We start from the raw sequence: 23015 nt of genomic DNA, 5'->3' as shown, positions 1-23015 counted from the left end.
AATGTCTAGCTTGCCATCTGGGGGCTCAGACATGAATGATTTTAAGATCTGTCACATGTCTGAGGACAAGAGTTACAGACCCTTAGAACAGATCAGAATTTAGTTAGAATCGGTAGGAATTTACTGACAATCCATAGCTTATTGGATTGCTCTGTGTAAAATCTCATGTAAAGCACCGAGGATTAATTGATTAAACTCTTATCTAGAAAAATTTATTTTTTAAGATGTGAGTAATGTAAAATTGCCTCACTGGCTCACAAAAGAATAAAAATAGAAATTTAAAGTGGCTGTTGCCAGGCAGAGAATACTGTTAATCTGCTTTTAATTGTAGGACAGTATTTTTCTAAAAAAAAAAAAAAAAAGTTAATCCAAGTCTTTTGTATCCTTATGGTGAGTGGAAGCAGTTAAATAAAATAAATGCTTTGGGTTTGAGATTTGCAAGGTCTTTCAGATGAAGGACTTAGGTGGACCTGGAAGTAGGTGTTTTATGAAGCTGTTTCCTGCTTTGCAGCTCTCCCTTTGAGCTGAGATGGAAAGGTGGTGTTAACCACTTCTCAAGGGCTCTGCAATACATTGCTGTGGTCTTGTGATCATCACTGATTGTGTCCTCCAAAAGATCTTGCTGGGGCCATGCAGCTGGAAGAAGAGATGGACAGCTGTGCTAGATCACTGAAAGAAGCCAGAATAATTGATTTGAGACCCTGCAGGCACTTATGACTGCACCTCTTGCTCTGTTAAGTTGTTAATCTTGCATTTTGCTCTGGGAGGTTACCATGAACAACTATGCCATTCCTCCAGATTTTGCCAGCTGCCAGTAGGGACACTGCTTGGCAGGTCAAGAAACACAGGAGAAAGTAGTCTTACCAAGATGTCCCTCCATCTGCAAACAATGCTTGGATTTCCTTGTCCCTGGGTACTGCCTCCGTTTTGGTCTGTGAAAGAGGCAGTGTCTGAGCCAGTACAGCCCTGTACCAGCAGAAGATGGGGGCTCTGCTAGGTCATGAGAGGGCTGGGGGCAGAGGGGTCATCTTCCAGCGACTGGACTGGGAAGACTCTGAAGGATGTGAGGTGTATTTGGAAGGAGTGTAGAGGGAAACAGGAGGAATGAAAGCCAAGCTGGTCTCTGCTGGATGCTGGCTGTGGTCCCTGAGGAAAAGCATTTTTGCTCTGTTGCCACTGTTGTTTGCACTCGAGATTAAAGCGCTTGGGTGGAGGTGAAGACACCATTCTCTAATGTTTTGCTTCAGATGACTTGACTGCAAAGACAGTTCTTGTTGTTAACCTGGTATTAACGAAGGCTTATGAGAAGGATGATTACTTTTCACTTGCCTGGAAGTGGTACATGGAAGTGTGCAGTGAAGGATGGACGACATGATGTCGTTATCAACTAAAAGAAGCTGAGGAGGTTCCTTTCCCTCTTGGTTTCAAACTTGTTGCTTCACACAGGTTAAAGGGGTGAATGCGTGTAGGAAAATGGAGGATGGGGATGGGTGTTCTATATATGCTTTTCTCACTTGCTGCTTCCCTCCAAAATTTATCAGTCATTTGGGAATTGGTTCTGGCATATTGCCCTTTAGGTTATAATAGAAGTCTGTTAAAGGCATACCCAATGGGTGATGAAGTACTTGTATGAGCTTTCATCTGTTAAGATATTACCAGGTTAAAAATGATAGTTTGCTGGAATGGTTGCTGCATCACCAGCTCCAGTTTAGCATTGAGTGGAGGGACTGGGTGGAAAGTTGTTACGGGACCAACTTGTTGTTTCCTTATGCTTTTTCCTCTGTCCTGCAGAGAACAGCAGCTATTTAAACATCCCTGTAGACTTTCCTAAACCGATGTTTTAGGAAACCTGAGGTGTGGCTATGTGCACAGTTTCTGAACTCAGTTGTCTGGGAGATGTGTATGTGTTTGTGTGGGTGTATACTGGCAGCCTTGAGGTTCATGTAGCAGCCCAGCTATGAGTACATGCTGTAATGATATTTTAATTGTGATAATTTCTGGAGACTTTTTTTTTTTTCAGTACAGAGGATTTTCATCATCTTTGTAGTTATATTCATGTTTTATTTGAAGTAGTAATTCAGATCTAGTGTTTCTCCTGCTGCGTTGTGTGGTACAAATGAAATAGTGACAAGCTGTTTCATCTCCTGAATAAAATCACTGGAGGTCAGAGAGAGACCTCCCTGTATCTACCAAGGGAACTGACATACCTACCTAATAAGAGATCAAACCTGATCAGTTTGGCTGGTGCACCTCTGTCCTCACCAAGCAGAGGTCCATCTTGGACGCCTTTAGTTTAAAAGCCCCAGAGCCATCCTGCAGAAAGAGCTGGTGGCTGGTGGCTCCAGGACCCAGCTGCCTGCCTTCCTCTCCAGTTCCTCTTGTCTGGGACATCCTTAAGCAGGCCTTGGGGCATCCAAGAGCTGGGGACAGGCTGGGTAAAAGTCCCCTCCTGTGTGAGGGTGGGCTTGCCCAAGATGGGATGACCCATGCATGTACCCTCTGATGAAGTCACCAGGGCAGCAGTGACTTGCAGCAGGTAGAGCTCTCTTTAGCTGGAGGTGATCTCAGAACCTTGCAGCAGAGGCTCCATCTGCAAGAACTAGTGAACCACTTTCAACTCCGTTGATCAGAACCACGATAAATGAACATTTGCTTGCGACGGCTAAGTGAAGTTGTAGTACCTCGACCCTTGAGATTTTGTTAGAGGTTTCCATGTTCCCAAGTTAATCAGCCTTCTTGAGATAAGTGTCAAGAGAAAAGAGATGCCTATGATTTTATCTCAGACCTGGCACAGTAGGATTTGAACTGTGTGACACTGGTTAATGCAGAGATATAAATTGCTATTGCATTACCTTCACCATGGTGCATGGTCTGTCAGTTGTTCAAGGCAGCTTTTTTTGAAGCGGTTTGTCACATGCTATAATTTCGCTATTGGTGAGGAAGGTCAGGAAGATCATTTACTTTCCTGCAAAGAGAAACATGATTTCTTTCCTAATCTGTGATTAAAGATCAGTGGCCTTTTGAAAGATACCTTTCTATCTTCCTTTAACAAAATCATTCATTCTGTTGTTCCGCATGACTGACAGATGTGTATCAACTCTTGGCCTTCAGCGCTGCAGTACAAACCTTTACTACCTGTGTTTAAGGACTGATCCTTCCTTTGCAGGAACAGTACCAGGCAGTTATCCTCTGTGAACTGGCATATGGAAATGGATAGCATGCATTCCTGGCAAATCAGGAGGATAGATGTGCAAAAATTGCTCTGTTTTATGATGGATATACTCTATAAAGATTTGATGCTGTGAACAGTTTTCTATTCTTTAACTTAACTGCTGGTTTCTAATGAAGAGTGTGCTGCTGTGCTCTTCTCCACCTGGTTGGGATATTGGTTGCTGAAGGGTCGGCTTTCCCAAACTACCCAAATGTACCAAGTGTTTGGCTCTTAAAGTAAAAAAAAAAAAAAAAAAAAGAAAAAGAAAGAAAGAAAAAAAAAGGCTTCTTGCAGAAGGATACCTTTCTTTCTGCTTCTGGAAGGACCCTCCCTTGGGGATCCTTGACTCTGAACGTGCCCTCAGTTAGTTACATTTGAGGGGGTAAATACCTGGCAATCAAGTTGTTTCATCTTTTTCAGATGCTTTGGAGTAGCCCATGAATGGCATGCTGAAAACCAAACTGTTGACCAATGTATGTTGATATGGCAGGTCTGGAAAAGAGTCTTGTGATAGTTTTTTCAAGGTTTCTGTAGATTACCAGGCCCTGGAAGTAGACTTCAGCACTGAAGGAAAAATTGACTTTACATTATTTGCATTGGTCTTGTAAGCTCCTTTTGGCTGAGCTGTTTAGGGCAGAAGCTGGAAGTGGATGCTCATAAACAAGCCGATGATTGTTCTGAGAAAAGTTAATGACAAGAGCTCCCCGAGAAGGTAAGGAGGCGCAGTAGCATGATACTCATCAGCGTGGGTAGGTAGCAACACTGTGCTGGTTGTAGGCATCTGAAATGGCTTTGGTGAATGCAGTGGGCAGAGTCCTGCAATCGCAGTGGGGCATGAGGCAGGAGCTGAGCATCTCCTCTCAGCACCCTGCTCCCAGGTAGCAGGCTCTGCCGTGTCCTGAGTATTAATTTCCTTCTCACATAACTGGGAACTGGCTCTGTTTGCACTGGATAAGAACCTAGCTTTAAAAAACCAAAAGCAACAAAAAACCCTAAAAATTACTGTGGTATTGCTACAGTAACAAACATCTAGAAATGCAGACAGATCTCTGTATCAATTGCAGGCTTAGGCTTTATAGCCTGTGCCCTGGTGGTTGCATATGCAATCACAGATGGAAATGATGCTGTAAAGGGAAACAGCAGTGGGTTTATGATACCTTGGGATCTTTCAAAATATGAGACCTACTGCTCCCTCTGCTTGAGGCATGCTAGGAACAGTTGCAGGCTGTTGGTGCGTATCTGTCATTGCCTGTTTGCTGCCCACCCAGGCAATGAAAGATGAGGGGCCAAATGCACTTCACAGCTGAGCAGAAATGGCTGATATGCGCTGGCATATCCTGTGTTTTGAGTTTAAGAACACCTTGACTTCTCATGGGGTTTTTGAGGGGCTCTGACTAGTTGGAGAAGACAAGTTCATTTTGCATATAGCGTACCATTTGCAGCTTCCAGCAGCACATTCAACGGCAGGCCTGGGAGAAGGCAAATGGAGGCAGCTTCTTCTCTGGCATGGTGTTTAGTTGTGTGTGCAGTGGTTCTGGGTTTTGCTCTGCTTTTTTACTTGTTTTCCATTTTCACTCTGTTACGGGCAGCGTTGATATCAGTGAAGTAGGAGGGGAGAGCTTTCCATCATCATCAGCATAGATTGGAGTTTCTGGCTGAGATGGAGCTGGTTCTTCCAAAGTACCCCTAAAACATCGGGTGTCTTCATAACTCAGATAGCCATCTTACCCTTCACAAGCATCTCCCAAGAAATATGGCAGGACTGCATAACAGGACAGGAGAAGAAGGGGGAAAAAACTTCCACCAGGGCAGTTACGGAGGTGTAGGGGACCCCACTGTAATCATGAAGGCTGATGTTAGAAGAGAAAATGACCTGTCCTGAGAAGGCCTGGTTTTGAAATGGAAACAAGACCTCAAAATGTTGCCTCCTAAAAGAGGTCTTGTTTCCCTGCAGCCCTCCCTGAGGGGTGATCCTGAAAGGACCCCAGCATGTGAAAAGCTGCCTCTTGTAATGCAAGGACTCCTCTGGCTTGCTGCTGCTCTGGCTTCCCTCGGGACCATGTCGCAGGTTGATTCTTCCTGACTGTCATTTCAGGTTTCAAATTTGTTGAAGCTACTGAGTGTGCGATATCACTGGGGACTTGATCTGGATGCTTTTAGCATTCTGCTTGTTTCTGTTCTGCTTTGCATGTGATTGTAGGGAAGCAGGGGAAGAACTCCAGGGAGCTCAGTCTCCTGCGTCAGGGCACATGTTGGCATGTAATTATGTGCTGTCATGCCAATTAATGCTTGTAGTGGACATGCATGGTAGAACTAGCTTTGTGCTGGCACTTGTAGTTCAGGATTGCCCTTTGTGCTGAGCACTCAACTCCACAACTTTAAATACGCATTTTAATATTAGTTTGAGGAGGAAGGGGCAAGGAGGAGAGCTGTATAAAGTAGTATATGTATTGACAGACAGTTAAGAGCCCTTTATCAGCTCATGTTGCTTAAACATCTGTTAATTAGGGAGAAAGATTGAAACATGCTGTCCTGGCAACTGGCTGGATCCTGGGCAGTGAACATTACTCAATGGCTTGCTATGAGAACGTTACTATGAGAGCTGCTGTGCATGCTCTGGCTTTACACCCTGCAGCTGCAGAGATCTTCCTGTCTGCTGCCTTTATGCTAATAAAAAATAAGATTTGAACTGTTAAACCCATTTTATTCAGTATGACCTGCTGCTCTGAAGAGTGTTGCTTTTTATTGATGTTGGGTGTGTTGCTGGTCAGACCACCTCCAGCAGTGGCAGGGATAGACTGTCTGAAATAGGGCATGCAGGTGAATACACTGCCTGCGTGCTGTCAGTCCATAGTTTCATGCCATGTTCAGGCTCATTATATACCTTTTATATTATTCTATATATATGTATATATACACATTATATACCTTTTACATCCAACCACCTACAAAAGGAAATGTTTATTCCAGACTGTGTAATGCAGAATTACAAGCTAATTCCTCCTTCACATTCACCTTTTGTCATTTAAGGATGGGCCTCCCACATCTTGTTCCTTGTCTATAACAGTTCTTTCAAGTTTTTGGGTGGTTTGTTTCTTCTAAGTTTATTTTGTGATATCTTTGGTGCTATCTGTCCCCCACACTTGCAACCACATCTCTGCTTTTGGTTTTATGAATTTTTTTAAACCTACTTTGAACAAACCTGTCAGCACACTTCCTTTGTTCATGTTTGTTCATCTCCATGTTCCCTTCTGGAGCCAGAAATGTTAAAACTCAGCAAGAGCAAGCCAGAAATGTGAAGAATGTCTCAACATCTTTTTCTATTTGGGAGAAAATAAATTGTGTTACAGACTCCGTGTCTCTAACAAGCTGTATTACATTTAACCTTTACCTCGCCACCATAACCTTTCAGCTAGAAATTTATAAATTATTTGTCTTCTGGGTAATTAAGGCTGTTTAGAAATATATTAGTTAAAGTAGTTTCTAGACATAAGCAATTTTCCAGGGCAAATAAAGCTTTGGAAGAAGGGGAATTGCAGTGTGTTAAGCAGTTTGATTTTTCCAATAGATTGTAATAAAATTGCAAGTGCGAATGACTGGAAGGTAGTGGAAAACTGGGGCCTTGATGACTATTCTCTCTGTGTGTGTTTCTCTCTGTTTATATTTTTGTTGTGGCTGAAATCCTGTCCTGTTGATGTCACTGGGAATTTTGCCACTGGATTTCACTACTAATTTACAGCACACTCAGACTTTTACATTGTGTTCTTCAGAACACAAGCCTCTGTGCTTCATGCTGCTTTCTGCGGAGAAGAGGAAGCAGAGCTCGTCCTCGTGAGCAACCCTGTGGTTTTCATGGAGCTGTGACAGGACTGAATGTATCTAGGTTTATTCATCATTCATATTTAGGAAGGCTGGTGAAGGCCCAGGCCAGATTCTTTACCATCACAGGACCAGCATCTTTTTGGAGCTGTGTTCTCTCTTTGGTGAAATAAATGTGTGGGGTGGAAAATGCACCTGGCTGGTGCTCCTAGGCAGTAGGAGGTAGCGAGGCTGTTACGTTGCCCTGAGCCATGAATGGAGGTCACTCAGTCCAACTGGTTATACTCACCTGCCATACTTTGGAAGAGGAAGATTTTTTAAAAAAGTATCCAATGGATCTTGAGATGGGAAAATTATCTTCCTTGACAGCATTGGTTATACTTGCACAACACTCCTCTGGGAAGTAAAAGGTTAGGATCACAGCCTCAGCTATCAGAAACAGACACCCACGTTTTTGTTATGACCCATGCATGAACTTTGAGTTTGAAAACTTTCTCACTGTGGAAACTGCTGAGCTGGTGGCTGGGTTGTGAGCCAGCCAGCTGTGGCGGGGGCAGGCTGTCAGGAGTGCAGTCTTTGTGTGACGTGAGGGAAGCGGGACTGGGCTGCAGGGCTCTGGCAGCTTTCTAAAAAAGAAATTTGGGAAAAAACTCACTAGTTTAATATGTGGAGGAAAATGTCAGACATATCTTTTAATAAACAGTTTAGCCAGACCAAAACCCAGCTAATTGCCCGAGGTTTCTGTAGCAGTGTTATTGCTGACCACAAACATTCAAATATTACTTGATTGGAAAATCAAGTTTTGTGTTCTTTATCTTCACCTTCTGAGTTTTGAATTTTTAGGTATCCACCTTTTTTTCTTCTGCAACTATTAGGGCAAGAAATTATCCTTTCAAAAGAAAAGCCGTGAGCTCCCCTAATATAACCCATGAGTTGCATCTTTATGAAAGGATCTCATGAGACTTGCAACAGAACTGTGAGCACTGTGACAGGAGTCAGGTGGTGGCTGTCCTTTGTACTGGATGGGAATTGATAGAGTAATGGATTTTAAAGATCCTTGCTGGTCTTTGCAATAATTGGCTTTATTTTGCTGCAGTTTGCACCTGCAGAATGAGACAAGTGGCTGTGTGAGGGACTGCAGTGCTTTGTGCAAGGGGAGAACTGTGTTCCCATGAGCAGTGGTTTTAGCCACACTTGTTCTGAGTGTAGTTTTGTGATGCCTGCTTCAATGGTTCCGCTCTTCCTTATATGCCCAGCTCTTTCCTGGCTGTCAGTGGTTAAAGGGCAGAGCAGAGAGGCTGTTGAGGAGGCATCTATTAATAATGTGATTAAAGTCTAGAATGACAGGCCTGCATAGCATAGCACAGGGGTTTTTCATATTTGACAGGCATATATGAGCCCATTGCATGATTCTTCCTTGGTATGCATCCTTGATTAAATTTGCTATTGGGGAGGTGAATTTAATGACTTTGCAAGTGGAGACCCAAGCAGGAGAAGAGCACGGCTCTGAGGGTCTTGTCAGTTCAAATGGATTGCACAGTCCTAGAATTGGAGCAATGCAGTAACTGAAAAATTGATCAGTTAAAATGGAATATCATTTGGCTCCTAAAACAAAACACCAACGACCTGATTTTCTCAAATTTTTCCACTACTAGAAGACAATGCTGCATGCTGCAGGGCTGAATTTGCGGCAGAGAACATATCTGAGTGAACAAAGCCTTGCATGGAAGAACTAATTTTTGTAATAAGTCATGGATGCAAATACACCATCACTATTGTCGCTGCAGAGAGAGTACCAGTACAGACCCTGGGGGTAGATCTTCTGGCTTCGAACCTCCAAAATACAAGTCTGCGTTGTGAGCTGAAGGTCATTCTTGAACTTCTCAAGGAAGCCAGGTCATGGTTCAATGGCAACATGAGGAGTTATGCTAAGTCACTCTGTTAAATGCCAGTTTGTTGGTTGGTTTACAGACAAGTTGCATTTTCATATTGGCCCTGCCTAACTCCCAAACAACAGGGCCTGCCAAGAGCCTTTCTGTGTGATGTTCAAAAGCTAATGTGAGGGAGAATGGTGTGGAGCATCAAGGTAAATTGTCTGACTTGTCAAGGTTGTGTCCTACCCGTGTGTTCTTTCCTGGTAAGACAAGCTCTGTGCAGGCTGTGGGGCTGTGGGCCAGCCTGCAGGAGCAGCATGGTACCCCAGCTAGCCCAAAGGCAGGAGTGTGGCTCCCTGAGGCCAGTCTGCCACTTGACTCGCTCTGCAGGATGTGCCGTGCTTCCCACCTGTGTGGTGCAGCGATCTGTGAGAGGCTGTAACAGGATCTATCTGGTCATTAACATAGGGAAAGAGGAGAGAGGTAGTGTGGAATTGGATAATATTCAGACATGACCCAGTAACAAAAACAAGTTAGGGAAAAATCTTTGCATGCTGGAAGATGGGGAGAAATTCCCATCTCCTGCTGTGGGGCTGGGTTTGTCCCTGGCAGGGGTGTGAAACGTCCCCTTGTCTTTGTGGCTTAGCTCTGCATGTGCACAGTATTTGTGCATTGTGAGTGTTGGCTAGTTGCAAACCCACGCTATTTTGTTCTTAATCTTCTAGTCTCCATTTAAAGCTCTAACTCTTGAGGGTGAATGATTTAAAAGGTACTTCAACATCCTTTCTCTAGCCTTAGCAAAAAGCCCTTACAGCATGATCTTGAAGGCAAAGAAAATGAGCTCCAAGTTTAATACAATAAAATATTGTAATGCTTTGGGTGAGCGGTGCCCACTCCTCAGTGCTAGCTGACCTCTGCTCATCTCTTAGGTAACTAGCTCACTGCTGACTACATTAGCGGCTTATGAAGTCTAAAGTTGCTTTCTCCTTATCTGTGAAAATGTCTGTGGTAGCATCCGTCACCCTAGACAGTTGTGATTAACTGGGAGGAAAAGGCTGTATGTAGGTCGCTTGAGTTCAAAGGGAATAGATTAATACCTCAGCAGGGGAGGCACATAGACATGTTGTGGCTGTGCAGACAGCGTTGGGGGGGGAGTAGGCATAGAGTGATGTGATTTATGTGGCTAATATGTTTAACGAAGACCTAGACCACCCTCATTTGAACTGTTTTATTGGCTTCATGGGTGCTACCAGGTAATCATGAAGATATCATCTGTCTTGATACAGAACGATATATGTCAGTCTGTCATGATACAGATGCTGTAAATCAGGGTTCAGGTAATGCCTAAATGGCCACTGAGTATCTAATACTTCAAAGACAAGTAACAAAGCATTGTTACTTTTTCTTCTTTAATAATTCACAATCACTTGGAAACCCGGGGATGCTCTTTACGTATTTGAATGTCTGTGAAGACTGGGATATTTCTCCAAAAGAAAAAATGCAGCTTCCTATAATGCCTTTTTTACTCTGAAGGACCTCAAAACACATTTTCACGAACTGTGTATGTATAAACTTTAGCAGAGCAATATTCTTATATATAGTAATTAACCTAGATGGCTTTTGCTAAGGAGGTTTGCTGTGTGATGCTGAACAGATGTCTGCGTGCATGTCATGTCCACGTGACCATAATTTCTCTGTACAAAGCCTTCATTCCCAGAGGTACTGTGTCCCCAGCTACCCATTGGGATATCTTCCTGACAATGCTGCTGTTCTGGTGCGGGTGCAATCATAAACTGCCTAGTCCCTTAGGTATTCAAATAGTGTACTGTCATGTCTGTCTTCTCCCTGACAGCACATGTTGTCATGGATATTTACAGATAGAGAGGCGCTTGGAAAACAAGCGCTGTTTCAGGGAAAAACAACCCCACAGACCTCACACTCCTCTCTCATGCTGATACTCTGTAGTTTTGGAGACCATCCCCTCACTATTTTTCAGGGGTTTCTCCACATTGTTTTTCTTCTGGAGAGAAACATAAAAGCATAAAGGTTTCTATCAGCAAAAATGGCAGTGTTCATTCCGTAACAGAATTTGCCAAATAGGGAATAAATGGCTTTATTCCAGAGTATGAGATAAGATTGAATGAACCTAGAAGCCAGATGTATGTGTGTCGGGACATGTGGGTGTTTATACAAAAATCAATATACGTGAATGTCACAAATATATTAAAAACAAATTATAGTATGATTTTTCACTTTTGCATAACAGACATCTGTGTGCATTAGATTTCAAACTGAGGGAAGAAATAGGCCTTGGCAACTGCTTCACCTCATCTGGGGTCTGGATTTCTGTGGTTCTGAGCAGCCTCATTTCCTCAGAGCTGTTTGTAAGAGAGTGCCCTCGGGCATCTACCTTTGAAGCCCTTTTGGCTTCCACTGCTTTGCTTTATTCAAAGCTCCTAAAAACAAAAGACTAGAAGGATGCCCCAGGGCATTGTGTCCCCTCACTCCACTTATGGGCAATATCTTCCTTCCTCTGGGCAGCTGGGCCAGAAACCTCTGTAGGATCCAGCCCTTGCTATCTGCTCAAGGTCGATTCAGGATTACATAGCTGGGTCAAAGATGGACATACTTTACAGAAGTCATCTCCTGCTATATGTGATATCTATATGCTATATCTGTCTTGGCCAGCAGAAGAGTATGATAACCAATAATATCATGCACCTGCCACATGTGAGGTTGATTGTCAATTCCAGCTTCTCAGGTAATCATTCTAAAATGAATATACATCGGGACTGTATTCAGTGGGGAATCCAAGTTGGCATGATTTATGCGAGGATTGCTAGTCTACATGGGGGTGGAGATGGGTTGGTTATTGCTGAAGCCAGTCACTGGGTGTGCAAGTGACTTGTTTGCGTGCGGTGTGATGTGTGGCAGCGAGTAACCCACACTCTTTAGGGCTGCTGTCTGCAAAATGAATGAGACTGATATGTGCAGTACTGCTGGCGCTCATGCACTATGTGTTGCTTTTGTCAGTCCTCTATTGTCAACTCATGCTGCTTTGCATACCTCTGGGACCTGGGCAGAGTGATACAGATGTGCTTCCTGGAAGCATCTCTTCCCTCCTGTAGACAAGGACGTGCAAGATCAGGGTGAAATATCACAAGAAGGATGCTTCTCCACAGAGTCACTAAAGAAATGGCTAAGTGGGATTATTAGGCAGAGGCCACATGGCTGCCTCAGAAGCAAGATTCTCAGACATGAAAGCAAGGAGCTGGAACTGTAATAGGACAGACACCACCTATGCTGAGAAGTTGCATGCAGGTAGTGGTGTGTGAAGCTATCACAGAACCACTGCTCATGATAGAGGTAGTAACTTCATTGCTTTTGGGTTCTGGTTTTTTTTGCTGCTCCCCCTGTAAACTTCCCTTGTACTCTTTTACTCTCATGTTGCATACTTTCTTCCCTGAAACTGGCCAAAAGACCAGCTTGTCAAACAGTCGTAAGTCCGCTTGAAAGTTAGCGGCCAAGCCTTGTCTATCAACACGGTGTTGTGACCTGTAAGTCAGGAACATCCTGTTTACAAACTGTTCACACTAACAACCCATGTCTGCTTGTGACAGACATCATAGGAGAACATGATGTTCACATCATCCAGTCTATAGGCAATAACATGGAAGACATTGTGCTATCTTCTGTGGCTCTTGGAGGAGGCTCTGAAAGCTGCGTCCAAAAATTGGTGAGTGCAGGGAGAACTCTGCTGTAGAAACCAAACGCAGAAAAATAATTGCTTGTCCTTTCTTGCCTTATATAGGATTTCCACCTTTTCAGGCCAGATGCTTGAGGACACTTTCCTTGTCAACAGCTCAATGTCTGACAAACTATGAGGGAAGAAGAGAAGAATGAAATAGAAAATGTTTGGTGGAATCCCATGACTTCCTAGCCATGAGGCATGGACAGAGAGAAAGGGTTTCTCAGGGCTAAAAGAGAAGAGAGCAGAGATGCAGTTTTGCAGAGCTGGCAGAGAATTGCCTCTGCATGCACAGAAGGCAGTAAGTGCCAGAAGACAGTGCAAAAGAATAGGGAAGTGGAGAGGCACTCTGGGCAAGTAGCAGTGCTGGAAAGCAAGCCCCAGCAGATTTTCTTTGCTTCTCACTCCCACCATCCTTGGCAACTACTGCTCTGTCACAAGGCCTGGAGAAACCCTGTGAGCTGGCAACCATGGCCTCTTCCCAGAAGACATTGAAAACGTCCTCTGCTTGGGTCCCACCACTGGTCTTTCTAGCCCAATTTGAACTGGCAGCAGGCCTCAAGATTGTCCAGTGTTGATGGCAGTAGGAAATCTCTTGTGACTAATTAGCTGCTGTGGCAGCTGATCAATTCAAGTAGCTTTGCTGCTTCCATTGTGTTACTGCAGTTTGTGCAAGCTACAAACAAAACATTTAAATCGGTCTCTGAGCTCCTCTGTCAGCACTTGCACTTTTTGAGGAACAGAGATGGTTCTATTTAACTGTGGTAATTTTTATTAATGTTTCATAACAGAAGTTCCATATGTGCATGGTTCCTAAACCACATTTAAAATGCTTTACACAGTTAAACAAAGTATTAATAAAATAGGCCCTGTGCTGTCAGGCATAACCTTTTCTTTTAAAGTATTTTGAGCAGTTTTTCAAAGAAGTGTATGGATTATTTCATGAGATACATAACAAGAGCCTAAACCCAACTGGAAATGCAACATACCCTCTAAAGTAAGTGCTTATGGTAACAGGCGTTCAAGAGAGGCTGTCTTGCAGGTTCAGCCCATCAAGAGTAGCTTGCTCCCTGGGAATTTCTTGGGAGCTGCTGCAGCTTTCAGTCCTGCCCTGTCTGTGCTCTGTGCCATTCATAGCCCATGCATCTGCCAACATATGGGTTACAGAGCTGAGCAGCACCTCTCTCTGTAGCATCCCCAAGCACTGCTGTGCTCCCCAGCATCTGATTGCTGCTGGTGGTGCTGCGTTATACTGTCCTCTTTGGGACTTATCTTCAGGTCGCTGGGACAGCATATGCAGCATGTGGAGTGAGCCCAGGGAGAAAAATTTCATACTATGTGGGCCCCAGCAGCTCTGCCATGGTTTACAGAGGTGACTTGGCCCTGACCTTTGCTCTGAGGGAAGAGGATTTGTTCAGCCAGCAAGGCTGTATCTCAATCCAATGGGTTGAAGCTGGCATTAAGCCAGTTCAGAGGGAAACTTCTGCTGAGAGGACTGGGGGTCATGGCAGTGGCAATATGTGAGGCTGCAGTAGTGGGACAAATCAAAGGGGAGCCTTGAGAGGGCAGGGGGAGGTTTGGTGAGGTTGTTACTCCCTGGCTTGCTTTGGGTCCTTCTTTATTTATTAGGCCTTCCTGGGCAGGTAGTTCTTCCAGGGAAAGATGCTTACTGGGGATGGCTTGTAATTGATGGTTTTCGGTACTGGGATGTGACAGAGCTGACACAATCATGAGAATGACCTTAATGCCTAAGAAAAGCCTGGCAGCCCCCTGCTCCTTTTCTTGTGCTAGCACTAAACACTTGTAAGAAAGAGTGTCCTTGCCCATGGCGGAGGGATTGAAACTAGATCTTTAAGGCCTCTTCCAACCCAAACCATTTTATGCTTCGATGATATGCAAGAGCTGCAAAGTATAAATCCTGTCATATAAAACTGCTGTTGGACTAATTTCACTGTAACTGTAAAATGACTAATTGCACTTACCTTTCAGAGTTTTGCATACCTTACTCTAGGTAATGCTTTTTCATGACCTCTGGGGTATGGTTATCCTTTCTGAATTTGGCTGAACCTGCTGTTATAAAAACTGTATCTTGGGACCCTGAAGTCCCGAGGTGCACTGGTTTCAGTGGCTGTTTGCACAATGTTGGAGCTGGTGTGCCTGTGTCTGGTGGCAGACAGTGACAACACATGGGAGTGAGTGGCACTGTCTGTGTTACAGTCTTGCTATTTCACAAGTGATCAGGCCTTGAGGAATATCACTGTGCTAGTTGAAAAATGAGGTTCTTCAGTTTTCCTAGATGTGCATGGCATTAAGTCCTTTCCCTTAATCCCTTGTTTACAAAGTTTCTTTCACTACTAAAGTGGTTTCTGGTCTCTTAAACCATGTCAAAACACAAATAAGATTGTGCTTTCAGCAGCAGAAGAGCATCTCAGTCCATTCTGTCACTGAAAGGTAAAAGGATATGTGAAAATGAGATTGTAAAATGAGATTAGATTTACAGTACTTCCTGAGATTTGAATTGTGTTGGAGGTCTCAGCAATGTTTGGGACAAACCTGAATTTGCGCAAACTAGTTTGCTAATCCCTAGTCTAGACACTCACATTTCCAGTGCCTATTCATCTTTATTTCTGCTTTCATGTTGCAAATATCCAGAGCATCAGTCAAAAGGAACATGCCAGGAACTTTTCTGCTCCTGTAACTCTCACTCCTAGTTCCAGCCTCAAACGTGGGGATACAGAGTGTGTAACTACGTAAAGAACTTAGGGGTATGAACTGTGCTGCTGATGTGGTAGAAGACTTGACTCTGCAGTCAGCTGTACATACTGTGCCTTTAATATAACCCAAAGCTCACATTTGCGTATATTGACTTCTTCCTGAATTGAGAGGTGTTAACGTGAAAGGAGAGGACAGAGGGGGTGGGCATCAGTCCACCCTCCTCAGAGAGTTTGGCAGGGAACTGACTGCTTATTTCTTAGAGAACCTATGCTGCTCCTATAAAGTATGCTTTGAATTAACGGTGATAAATGTTCTGTAGTCAAACACCTGTATTCTAGGAAAATAATCTGATAAAGCAAGTCAATCCTTAAAGGTAAGATTTATATTTGCTTTGCCAGGCTTGTTCACAGCTGTCTGGGCTCCACTCAGGATAGAGCTTGCTCTCCTCTCTTGATCTGACTTTGCTGTTGTGTGGTTTGTAAGTAGCTGTAATATCTAGGGCTTTTCTAAGGAACTGCTACCTTGCTGTTTCTGGTATGTTTTGTGTTAGCACAGACCTGGTGAACTGTAGAGGTCTGTGGTGCCCGTATTAAATTGCATTGATTGTTTTCAGACTTTTTTTAAAACGTGTGTTGAGATAATTTTGAGCTCTAATCCTGTTCTGCAACCTGTTTAACATTTTTGCTGGAATTCCTATGGATTTGACAAACCTACTGTGTCTCAGTATTCAAGGTACTTACGAAAATACTGAATAGCACTAGATCCAGAACAAACCCCCGAGACCTGCTCTCACCACAGCCCCTCTGCTCTGGCAGTAGCTTTCCAAACAGTTTCACCCATTCTGCAGTAGTTTCATCTAGACTATTATTTCTCTAGCTTGCTAATGACAAAGCCTTACCAGGCCCTATCAAAAACCTTACCAAAGTCATGTATCTATCTCCTGCTTCTCCACACCCTTAAGGCTGATAACTCCATCGCAGGAGAAAATTAGATTGGTCTGACATGATGTGGTCTTGTTGGCTCCTATTTACTACCTTGTTTTCGTGGTGCTCACAGATCAGATGTTCGATTACTTGTTCATTAGCTGTCTTTCTCAAGCTGAAGCTAGGCCCTCTGAGCTATCAACCCTGAATCCTCCCTTTTCCCTGTTTGAAGAGAGCACAGAGAGACACTGGCTGAGATAAAAATGAGAAATGTTCGTAACTGACAATTAATCCCCAGTGCTCTTTTACGACTGTTAAAATTTGATGTAGAAGTAATTTGGGAACCATAGCATCTAAAGGAATTAACCTAATATTTCAAGTTTAAATGTGCCGTGGCCCAGAGGTAACTAATGGGCCCTTCCTGTCCCTGCCCGCTCCTCATGGCCCCCCAACCCTGCCCCACCTGTGCCACAGCAGGGCCGGCCTGCAGCTCCCCACAGCCCTGCCCTGCCTGGCCACGGGCCGCGCCGAGGTGGGCCCGTACCCCATCCCGTCCACAGAGAGATGCCCGATGCCCAGGGCTGGGGCTGCCCCACTCCTGGCTGGGGCGTGCGGTGGTCTCTAGCTGCCAGGCCCTGCCCTGAGCCCTGCCACGGCAAGCCCCTGGTCCTCGCAGTGCCCTGACAAAATGGCTCCTGAAGGCTTGTTGCTGCTTCCAGCATTGTGCAAGAGGTTCCTGGCAATGCAAACCAAAACCAGCTGTTGCTTTTCCAGGGATTGGATAGACAGAGATAAGTAGCAAAGTGCAAAATATTTAAAGGAGTGTGATAAGCAGCGCTTTTGCTACAAACCAGTGTTGTTTTCTAGGGCAAGAGGAAAAAGAGAAATGGAAGCCAAGTTTGATAAAACTCCTAGTATGAATTAAAGGAGGAAAGCTTTTCAATTTTGAGAGGTACGAAAGTAATTACTTCCCTCATCATACTGAAAATCCAATTTCAAGGGTGAGTCTAGGCAGCAGGCTGTGAAACCAGCCGTGCGGATAACGGAGCTGTTGCCCTCACTCAGCGATGTGCCCGCCAGTGCTGTGGCGGTGGGCGTGGGAGGGGTGCGGGGAACCACGGCATCCCTCATGGAGGGCGGCAGGGCAGGGCGCTCGCTGCCTGGAGGGGTGGAATGGAGGCAGAATGATCTTCCGAAGTGTGCCTGTGTGGGTCCTGCGCTAGGGTAAATCCATACCTAGCAGCTTGGTTGTGCAGTGGTGGAGTAAGTTTCTTTGTGTTGAAAATAGTAGTGCCTTTTTTTTTTTCCTCTCTCCTGTGAGAAGACGTATGCCTTGTTCTTGTATGGTAAGAAAGGGAAATCTGGGCATCAGGCTCACCTTGGCTGTATCATGGGCCCAAATTTTATGGACCACCTTCTTTTTTTTTTCTCACTTCATTCATCTTCTCTCCAAATGGAACGATCCTAACCTTTAATTTCTCTTCATCCTCCAGTAGCTTCTTTCCAGAGACTGGTTTGACAAAACTTGTGCTCTGGCCATGGCTGCTGAGCTGTCACTAATTTCATATAATAGTGTTCACAAGGGTTTCAGTTTTCTCTGTGTGTACTTGATTTGCTGTATTTCCCATCTCAGTGGACCGAGTGCAGGCTTTCATTGAGCTGTCCATGGAGACACTCAGATCTGTAACCCAAGTGGTCACAGTTCATTTGAAATCCATCAGTGTGTGTGAGTAGTTCAATTAGTTTCTTGCAATGCTCATTATCTTGCACTTGTCTACACTGAATTTCATTTGCCATCATCTCATCCAACTGTCTGGTTGTCCTAGAGCTGTCTGCACTGCAGGGTAGCCCTTCCTGGAGAAAGGTGCAGAGATCTTTGTTCTTCCAAGTGCTCTCCTGCTTAAGGAGTTTGCCATGATGCTGGGTCTCTTGAGTTGTTTCCCAGCCCACTAAGATGGCTCAACCAAAATGCTGTGTGATACTGGGGACCACTCCCTGGTCTCTCGCCTTTTAAAACTCCTAAAAGGGGCCTTATAGCAGAGGGAGAAACATGGTCAAGCCTAGTATTGGAGGGTATCCAAACTGTTTTATACAGAAGGATCTCGAGGTCTGGGGATTATCCAGCACTTTGGATGAGATGTGGATGTGCCAGAATCTACCTTTTCCAGAAGTTTTGGGGAGCTCCAGCACTCCTTCATACAAGGTTGGGAGCATTTTACAGCTTCTTTGTAATTTGGTATATCATATGGCTACTATATAGATAATTTGTTAAACTACTTCTATTTTATAAACAATCCTGGTTGATTTATAAGCTGATATTTTACAGTTTCTAGGTTGTTTCCAACCAAAATCATATATCGAAGAGTTCAACATAGGCTAGAACTGTGCCTGTCCTCTCTCCTGGTGCCTCTAAGGAGTTGTCTTCAGGTGCTGGCATTGCACTGACTCCGTGGCCTAGGAAAGCTAGAGGAAAACTAGGAGAGGGATGGCCCGGGTGTTCTAGCTCTTGCATGGGACTGCAGACAGTCGCATGCAGCTTCCAACTTTATCATGGACTTCCATGACATTGGGCAAAGCTGGGCAAGGCACAGAAGGGAACCTGTTAGATCAGCTGCCTCTGTGTTCGTATGTGATAGTGATTACCAAAAGGCTGAAACTGTTTTTCCTCAAAATACTGTCTTTCAGCCACATTGGCTGGAGGGTGCTCTCAAACCTGCGTTGCCTGGAAGGGTTTCCAGATGCCTGCAGTCTTGAATGTTCTGAGTAACAAGTGCTGAAAAGCACAGGCAGAGCCAAAGTCCATCAGGAACAGCAGCTTTCATCTCGAGCTTAGTCAGGATAGCGAGGCCTGCAATTTTCCTCGGAGAGGCAGTTAAACACAGTATCTGTAAGGGTTTCCTGCTTTCCTTTCAAAGCTCTTGACTGTCCTGCCTTCCCCCACACCTGAGCCACTTCTAGATGTGTGGCAAACAACCTGCCTTTGTGTACATGTGTCTGAACTTACTATCTGTGTCTAAACATGAGTCAGCTGCCCTCCCTGATGCTCTGATGCTTGTCTCTGCTCTAGATGACAAGGGCTCCCCCAGGAGAGAACAGCCGGAGGGGTTTTGACGAAAAGGCTTACTTGTCCTCAAAGCTGCTGAAGGCCGGAGAAGACCCCTACCGCCAGCATGCTTTTAATCAGCTAGAGAGCGACAAACTCGGCAGCGATCGGCCCATTCGGGACACCAGGCACTACAGGTACTGGGCAGCCCTTGCTCCAAGCCGTGGCTGCTGCTTGGTGTGGGGAGTCCGCTGCCCTTGTGTGTTTTCTGCAATGTTGACAAAGGATGGTTTGGGTTTTTCTTTGCCAGAATCAGTCTGTTACTTCACTGTATTTCACGGTTAATCTGGAAAGCTCTCAAATGTGCGGAGACCCTTGACTAATTCAGCTCCAGCTTGTTATTTTTCTAGCATCTCTTCTTGTGGGTCCAACCATCATCTTGTTTCAGCACAGCCCCTCCACTGCAGCTCAAATTGCTCATTTAACCGTTGTTTTTTGCACAGCTCCTCTCACACTGATGGCTTCTCTCAGTGACCCTTTGTCCTGGCTGTGAAATATGTCATTGTTGCAGCCTTGCTTTACTCTAGTGTTCCTCACCTGCTGTGCTCTGGCTGTCTGAAGCTGGTTTGGTGCCTTCTTTCTAGCCTGAGCGTTATGGTTTGGATTAAGGCTGTTGGGGTGGGGATGAAGCTAGTGTGCAAATACAGTGAGTATTTTGTGGCTTGGAAAGTGCTCATCATTCTGTCCTTGTTTCACTGGGGATGAATTTATTCTACTGACTAAATTCATCCTTGAATTGCTAATAGGGCTCAGGTAACTATTCTGTAGTTTCTGGAATATGAAAATATAATGTTGTGCCTTGAAAACTGTAGGTTTCATAGTGATAGGATAGTGTAAAAACAGCCTACTTAATGAATAAAAGAACAGAAGCGAACTAGCCATTTCTGAAATGCTTGTCTGTCTGGGCTGGAACCTAGACCCTGCCTGGGGTTGCAAAGCAACATTTCACAGTTGCTGGGAATGGGAAACCGGGCATCTGACTCGATGGGATGTCAGAAGACATGGAGCTTTGTGAGCCTGCCAGCACTGACAGCCATCAGGGTGCTTTCTAAAGGCAAGCAGTTGGGACCTTGGTTGTGAGATCAGTCTTGTGCTCCTGTTCCCCAGCATAGTACTCAGGATTGGCTTGCTAGTGACTTGGAGGCAGTAGTGCCATGTCCTGCATTACTGGCAAGTCTCCCTGCCATGCAGAACTGCTGTTTTCTGTTGATCTGCTGTCATGCCTGGCTAAAACCAGGTGATGCCATCATGTTCTGGCTAAAACCAGCTCACTCCAACAGTGAATTGTTTATTTTGATCTGTGGTAGCATGCAGAGCGTGCTCTTTGTGAAAAGACTCATGCACACGCTTCAGTCTGAAGAACAACATATATGTGATTCCTTGGAAATGTGTGGCCACTTCGGCCCCAGCATTGCAAGGATTCCCTTCAGGAATGGAGAGTCCAAAGTAGTGTATAATCAGAGCAGATAAACATACTTCCATGTTCCTGCTGTTTGCAGTGGTGGCAGTTTGGCAGTGAGGGAGCTGTGTTTGAGTACCTTGTCACTAACAATATCGGAATGGTTGCTGGGATGGCAACTTAGAGTGAGGACTTATTTCAGCTGATACAAGTTAGATTGTGGTTTGAGGAAAGCATATCTTGTGTCACAAATGGACCTGGCTCCCCATTTAAGGAGCGGGTGTCAACAGGTCACTAACATGTCACTTTTTTCTTCAGACACCCAAGCAGAGCTTGGACATACTTGACTCCACATCCCACAAGCTCCTTCTGACCTAGCATGTTGCTGTGGTTTTTATTCAAAGCAAAGAGAGGGTCAACTGTCAAGCACAAACTTTGTCCTTGTCCTCTGCGATGCTGTAATAATGCTGAGATCTTGGGAAGACTTCCCCAAATAACACATACACTAACCTCTTCTGTCTTTCTACTTCCTGATGCCGTAATACATTTTATATGCATTACATCATGGAGTTATTTTGAAACAATAATAAATGTGGTATGTCTCCTGTCTGGTCTCAGGTTTTCCACTTTAGTCTTTATCAAGGTTTCTTTATATGTTTGAAAATTGCTATAAGAAGCTGCTGTCCTCTTAATAAAATATTGCAATGGAGAAGTCATAAATTAGTAGGATTGGATGTGATGATAAAACCAGTAACAATTTAGTAATAGGCACAAAAAATTAGTAAGTAAATGTGGAAGTACATGTAGCGGCTGTAAGAACTGAATTGTATTCCTTCCCAGAATGGATTCAGTCTGTGTATGGCCTTGAGTTGTTAAACACACTAGGCCACCGTTTCAGGTGTGGACTCTTCATTGGGCAGGGAATTAGTGCTGACTGACAGCTGTTTGACACTGGCTGGAAGTTAGGAGCAAGTCAGCCCCAACCTGCCATTCTTAGTATCTGCTAGAATTGGATCCAGGATTCACATCTGTGAGTTGTTCTCCTCCAAGAATCCTTGTTCTCCACAGGGTATGAGCAGCCCTTGTGCAAGCTGATCCTTGGTTCTGAGTATGAGAATGCATGTATGTACCTAACATTACAAAGTCAGATGAGAAGATGGGAGGAATCGCTTTTCATTGCCAGCTGAGGTGTTAGTGTTGAACCTCAGCAACTCTCTGATGCAGATCACAGCACTAGTTAGTGTTTTCCTGTCAGTAAAGCCCAATGCCCAAAGAATTTGAAATGCTTTATACAGTGATGCCTGGGTGTACCAGCTCCATGCACCCTTAGCATGTGCATGTCCTGTGCATGAATAAACAAGATTTTATGTGAATCACAGGCAAATCTGGGGAGTAGAGTCCATGATGCTGAAACTTTGTTCCCCATAAAACCCACATGCCCTCCTCAGCATGCAGCAGCATGAGTTTAGGTATCATGGCCTCAAAACTTTGTCTTTCAACATGCACAGTTCTTTTTAAGCCGTGCCAGCCTTGGGGCAGGGGCTGCTGAGGCTTTCCTTGCTGCAGCAAAACTGTGCTGTCTCTGATTTTGGCATGTTACTCTCTTCTCCTTTAGAAATTCTAAGTACATTGTTGCAGTGGCTGCTGCTGAGTGATGTTTGGCTTACAGTTCTGCTCTCCCATGTTGCAGGTGCACTTCTGTGCGCTATGACACAGACTTGCCAGCTACCAGCCTCATCATCACCTTCCACAATGAGGCGCGCTCTACCCTGCTCCGCACGGTGAAGAGGTGAGTTCAGCAAGGGGTGCTGGGCCCAAATGATCATGCCTGGAAGGGCACTGGTGGAGAGTTAGGCATTTCCCAGCAGTTAGACAAGCAGGGTGGCTGCGGTTCCCTAAGTGCTTGTAATCTGCCCTCAAGGTGACCCGTTAGGACAAGTCAGGGGCTTGGATTGGCAGTGTCTTCAAAGACAGAGCATGTCTGCGGTTGCCCCTGTGGGAGATACCATCAGTAGCAGGAAAGTGGGCCTGCATCTGCAGGTGGGAACAGTCTGTATGAGCTTAGTATAGAAGAGTGAGGGGAGGTCAAAGGGGACACTGTGTATTGCTAGATGCAACTGAGGGATGGGCTTGAGAAGGGTCTGTGTTCCATAAATGGGAATAAGCAGCCAGTTCCCTGCTTGTGCATGTTACAGGAGCTGGGGCTGGCTCAGTGAGGGCAGA

At 44.8% G+C, this 23015-nt stretch overlaps 1 protein-coding gene across 1 annotated transcript in view; it reads left to right on the top strand.

The window, feature by feature from the left end:
* GALNT16 (polypeptide N-acetylgalactosaminyltransferase 16) overlaps positions 1–23015 on the top strand; it is a 77146-nt gene that overhangs the window by 17917 nt on the left and 36214 nt on the right. The window contains exons 2-3 of the mRNA XM_055716791.1: positions 19358–19530; positions 22483–22581. Of these exons, the coding sequence (XP_055572766.1) occupies positions 19358–19530; positions 22483–22581 (272 nt within the window). The remainder of the gene's footprint in view (positions 1–19357; positions 19531–22482; positions 22582–23015) is intronic.

Source organism: Falco cherrug, chromosome 7 (assembly GCF_023634085.1).
Source record: "Falco cherrug isolate bFalChe1 chromosome 7, bFalChe1.pri, whole genome shotgun sequence".
Lineage (NCBI taxonomy): Eukaryota > Metazoa > Chordata > Aves > Falconiformes > Falconidae > Falco > Falco cherrug.
This window is presented reverse-complemented; position numbering and strand designations above follow the sequence as displayed.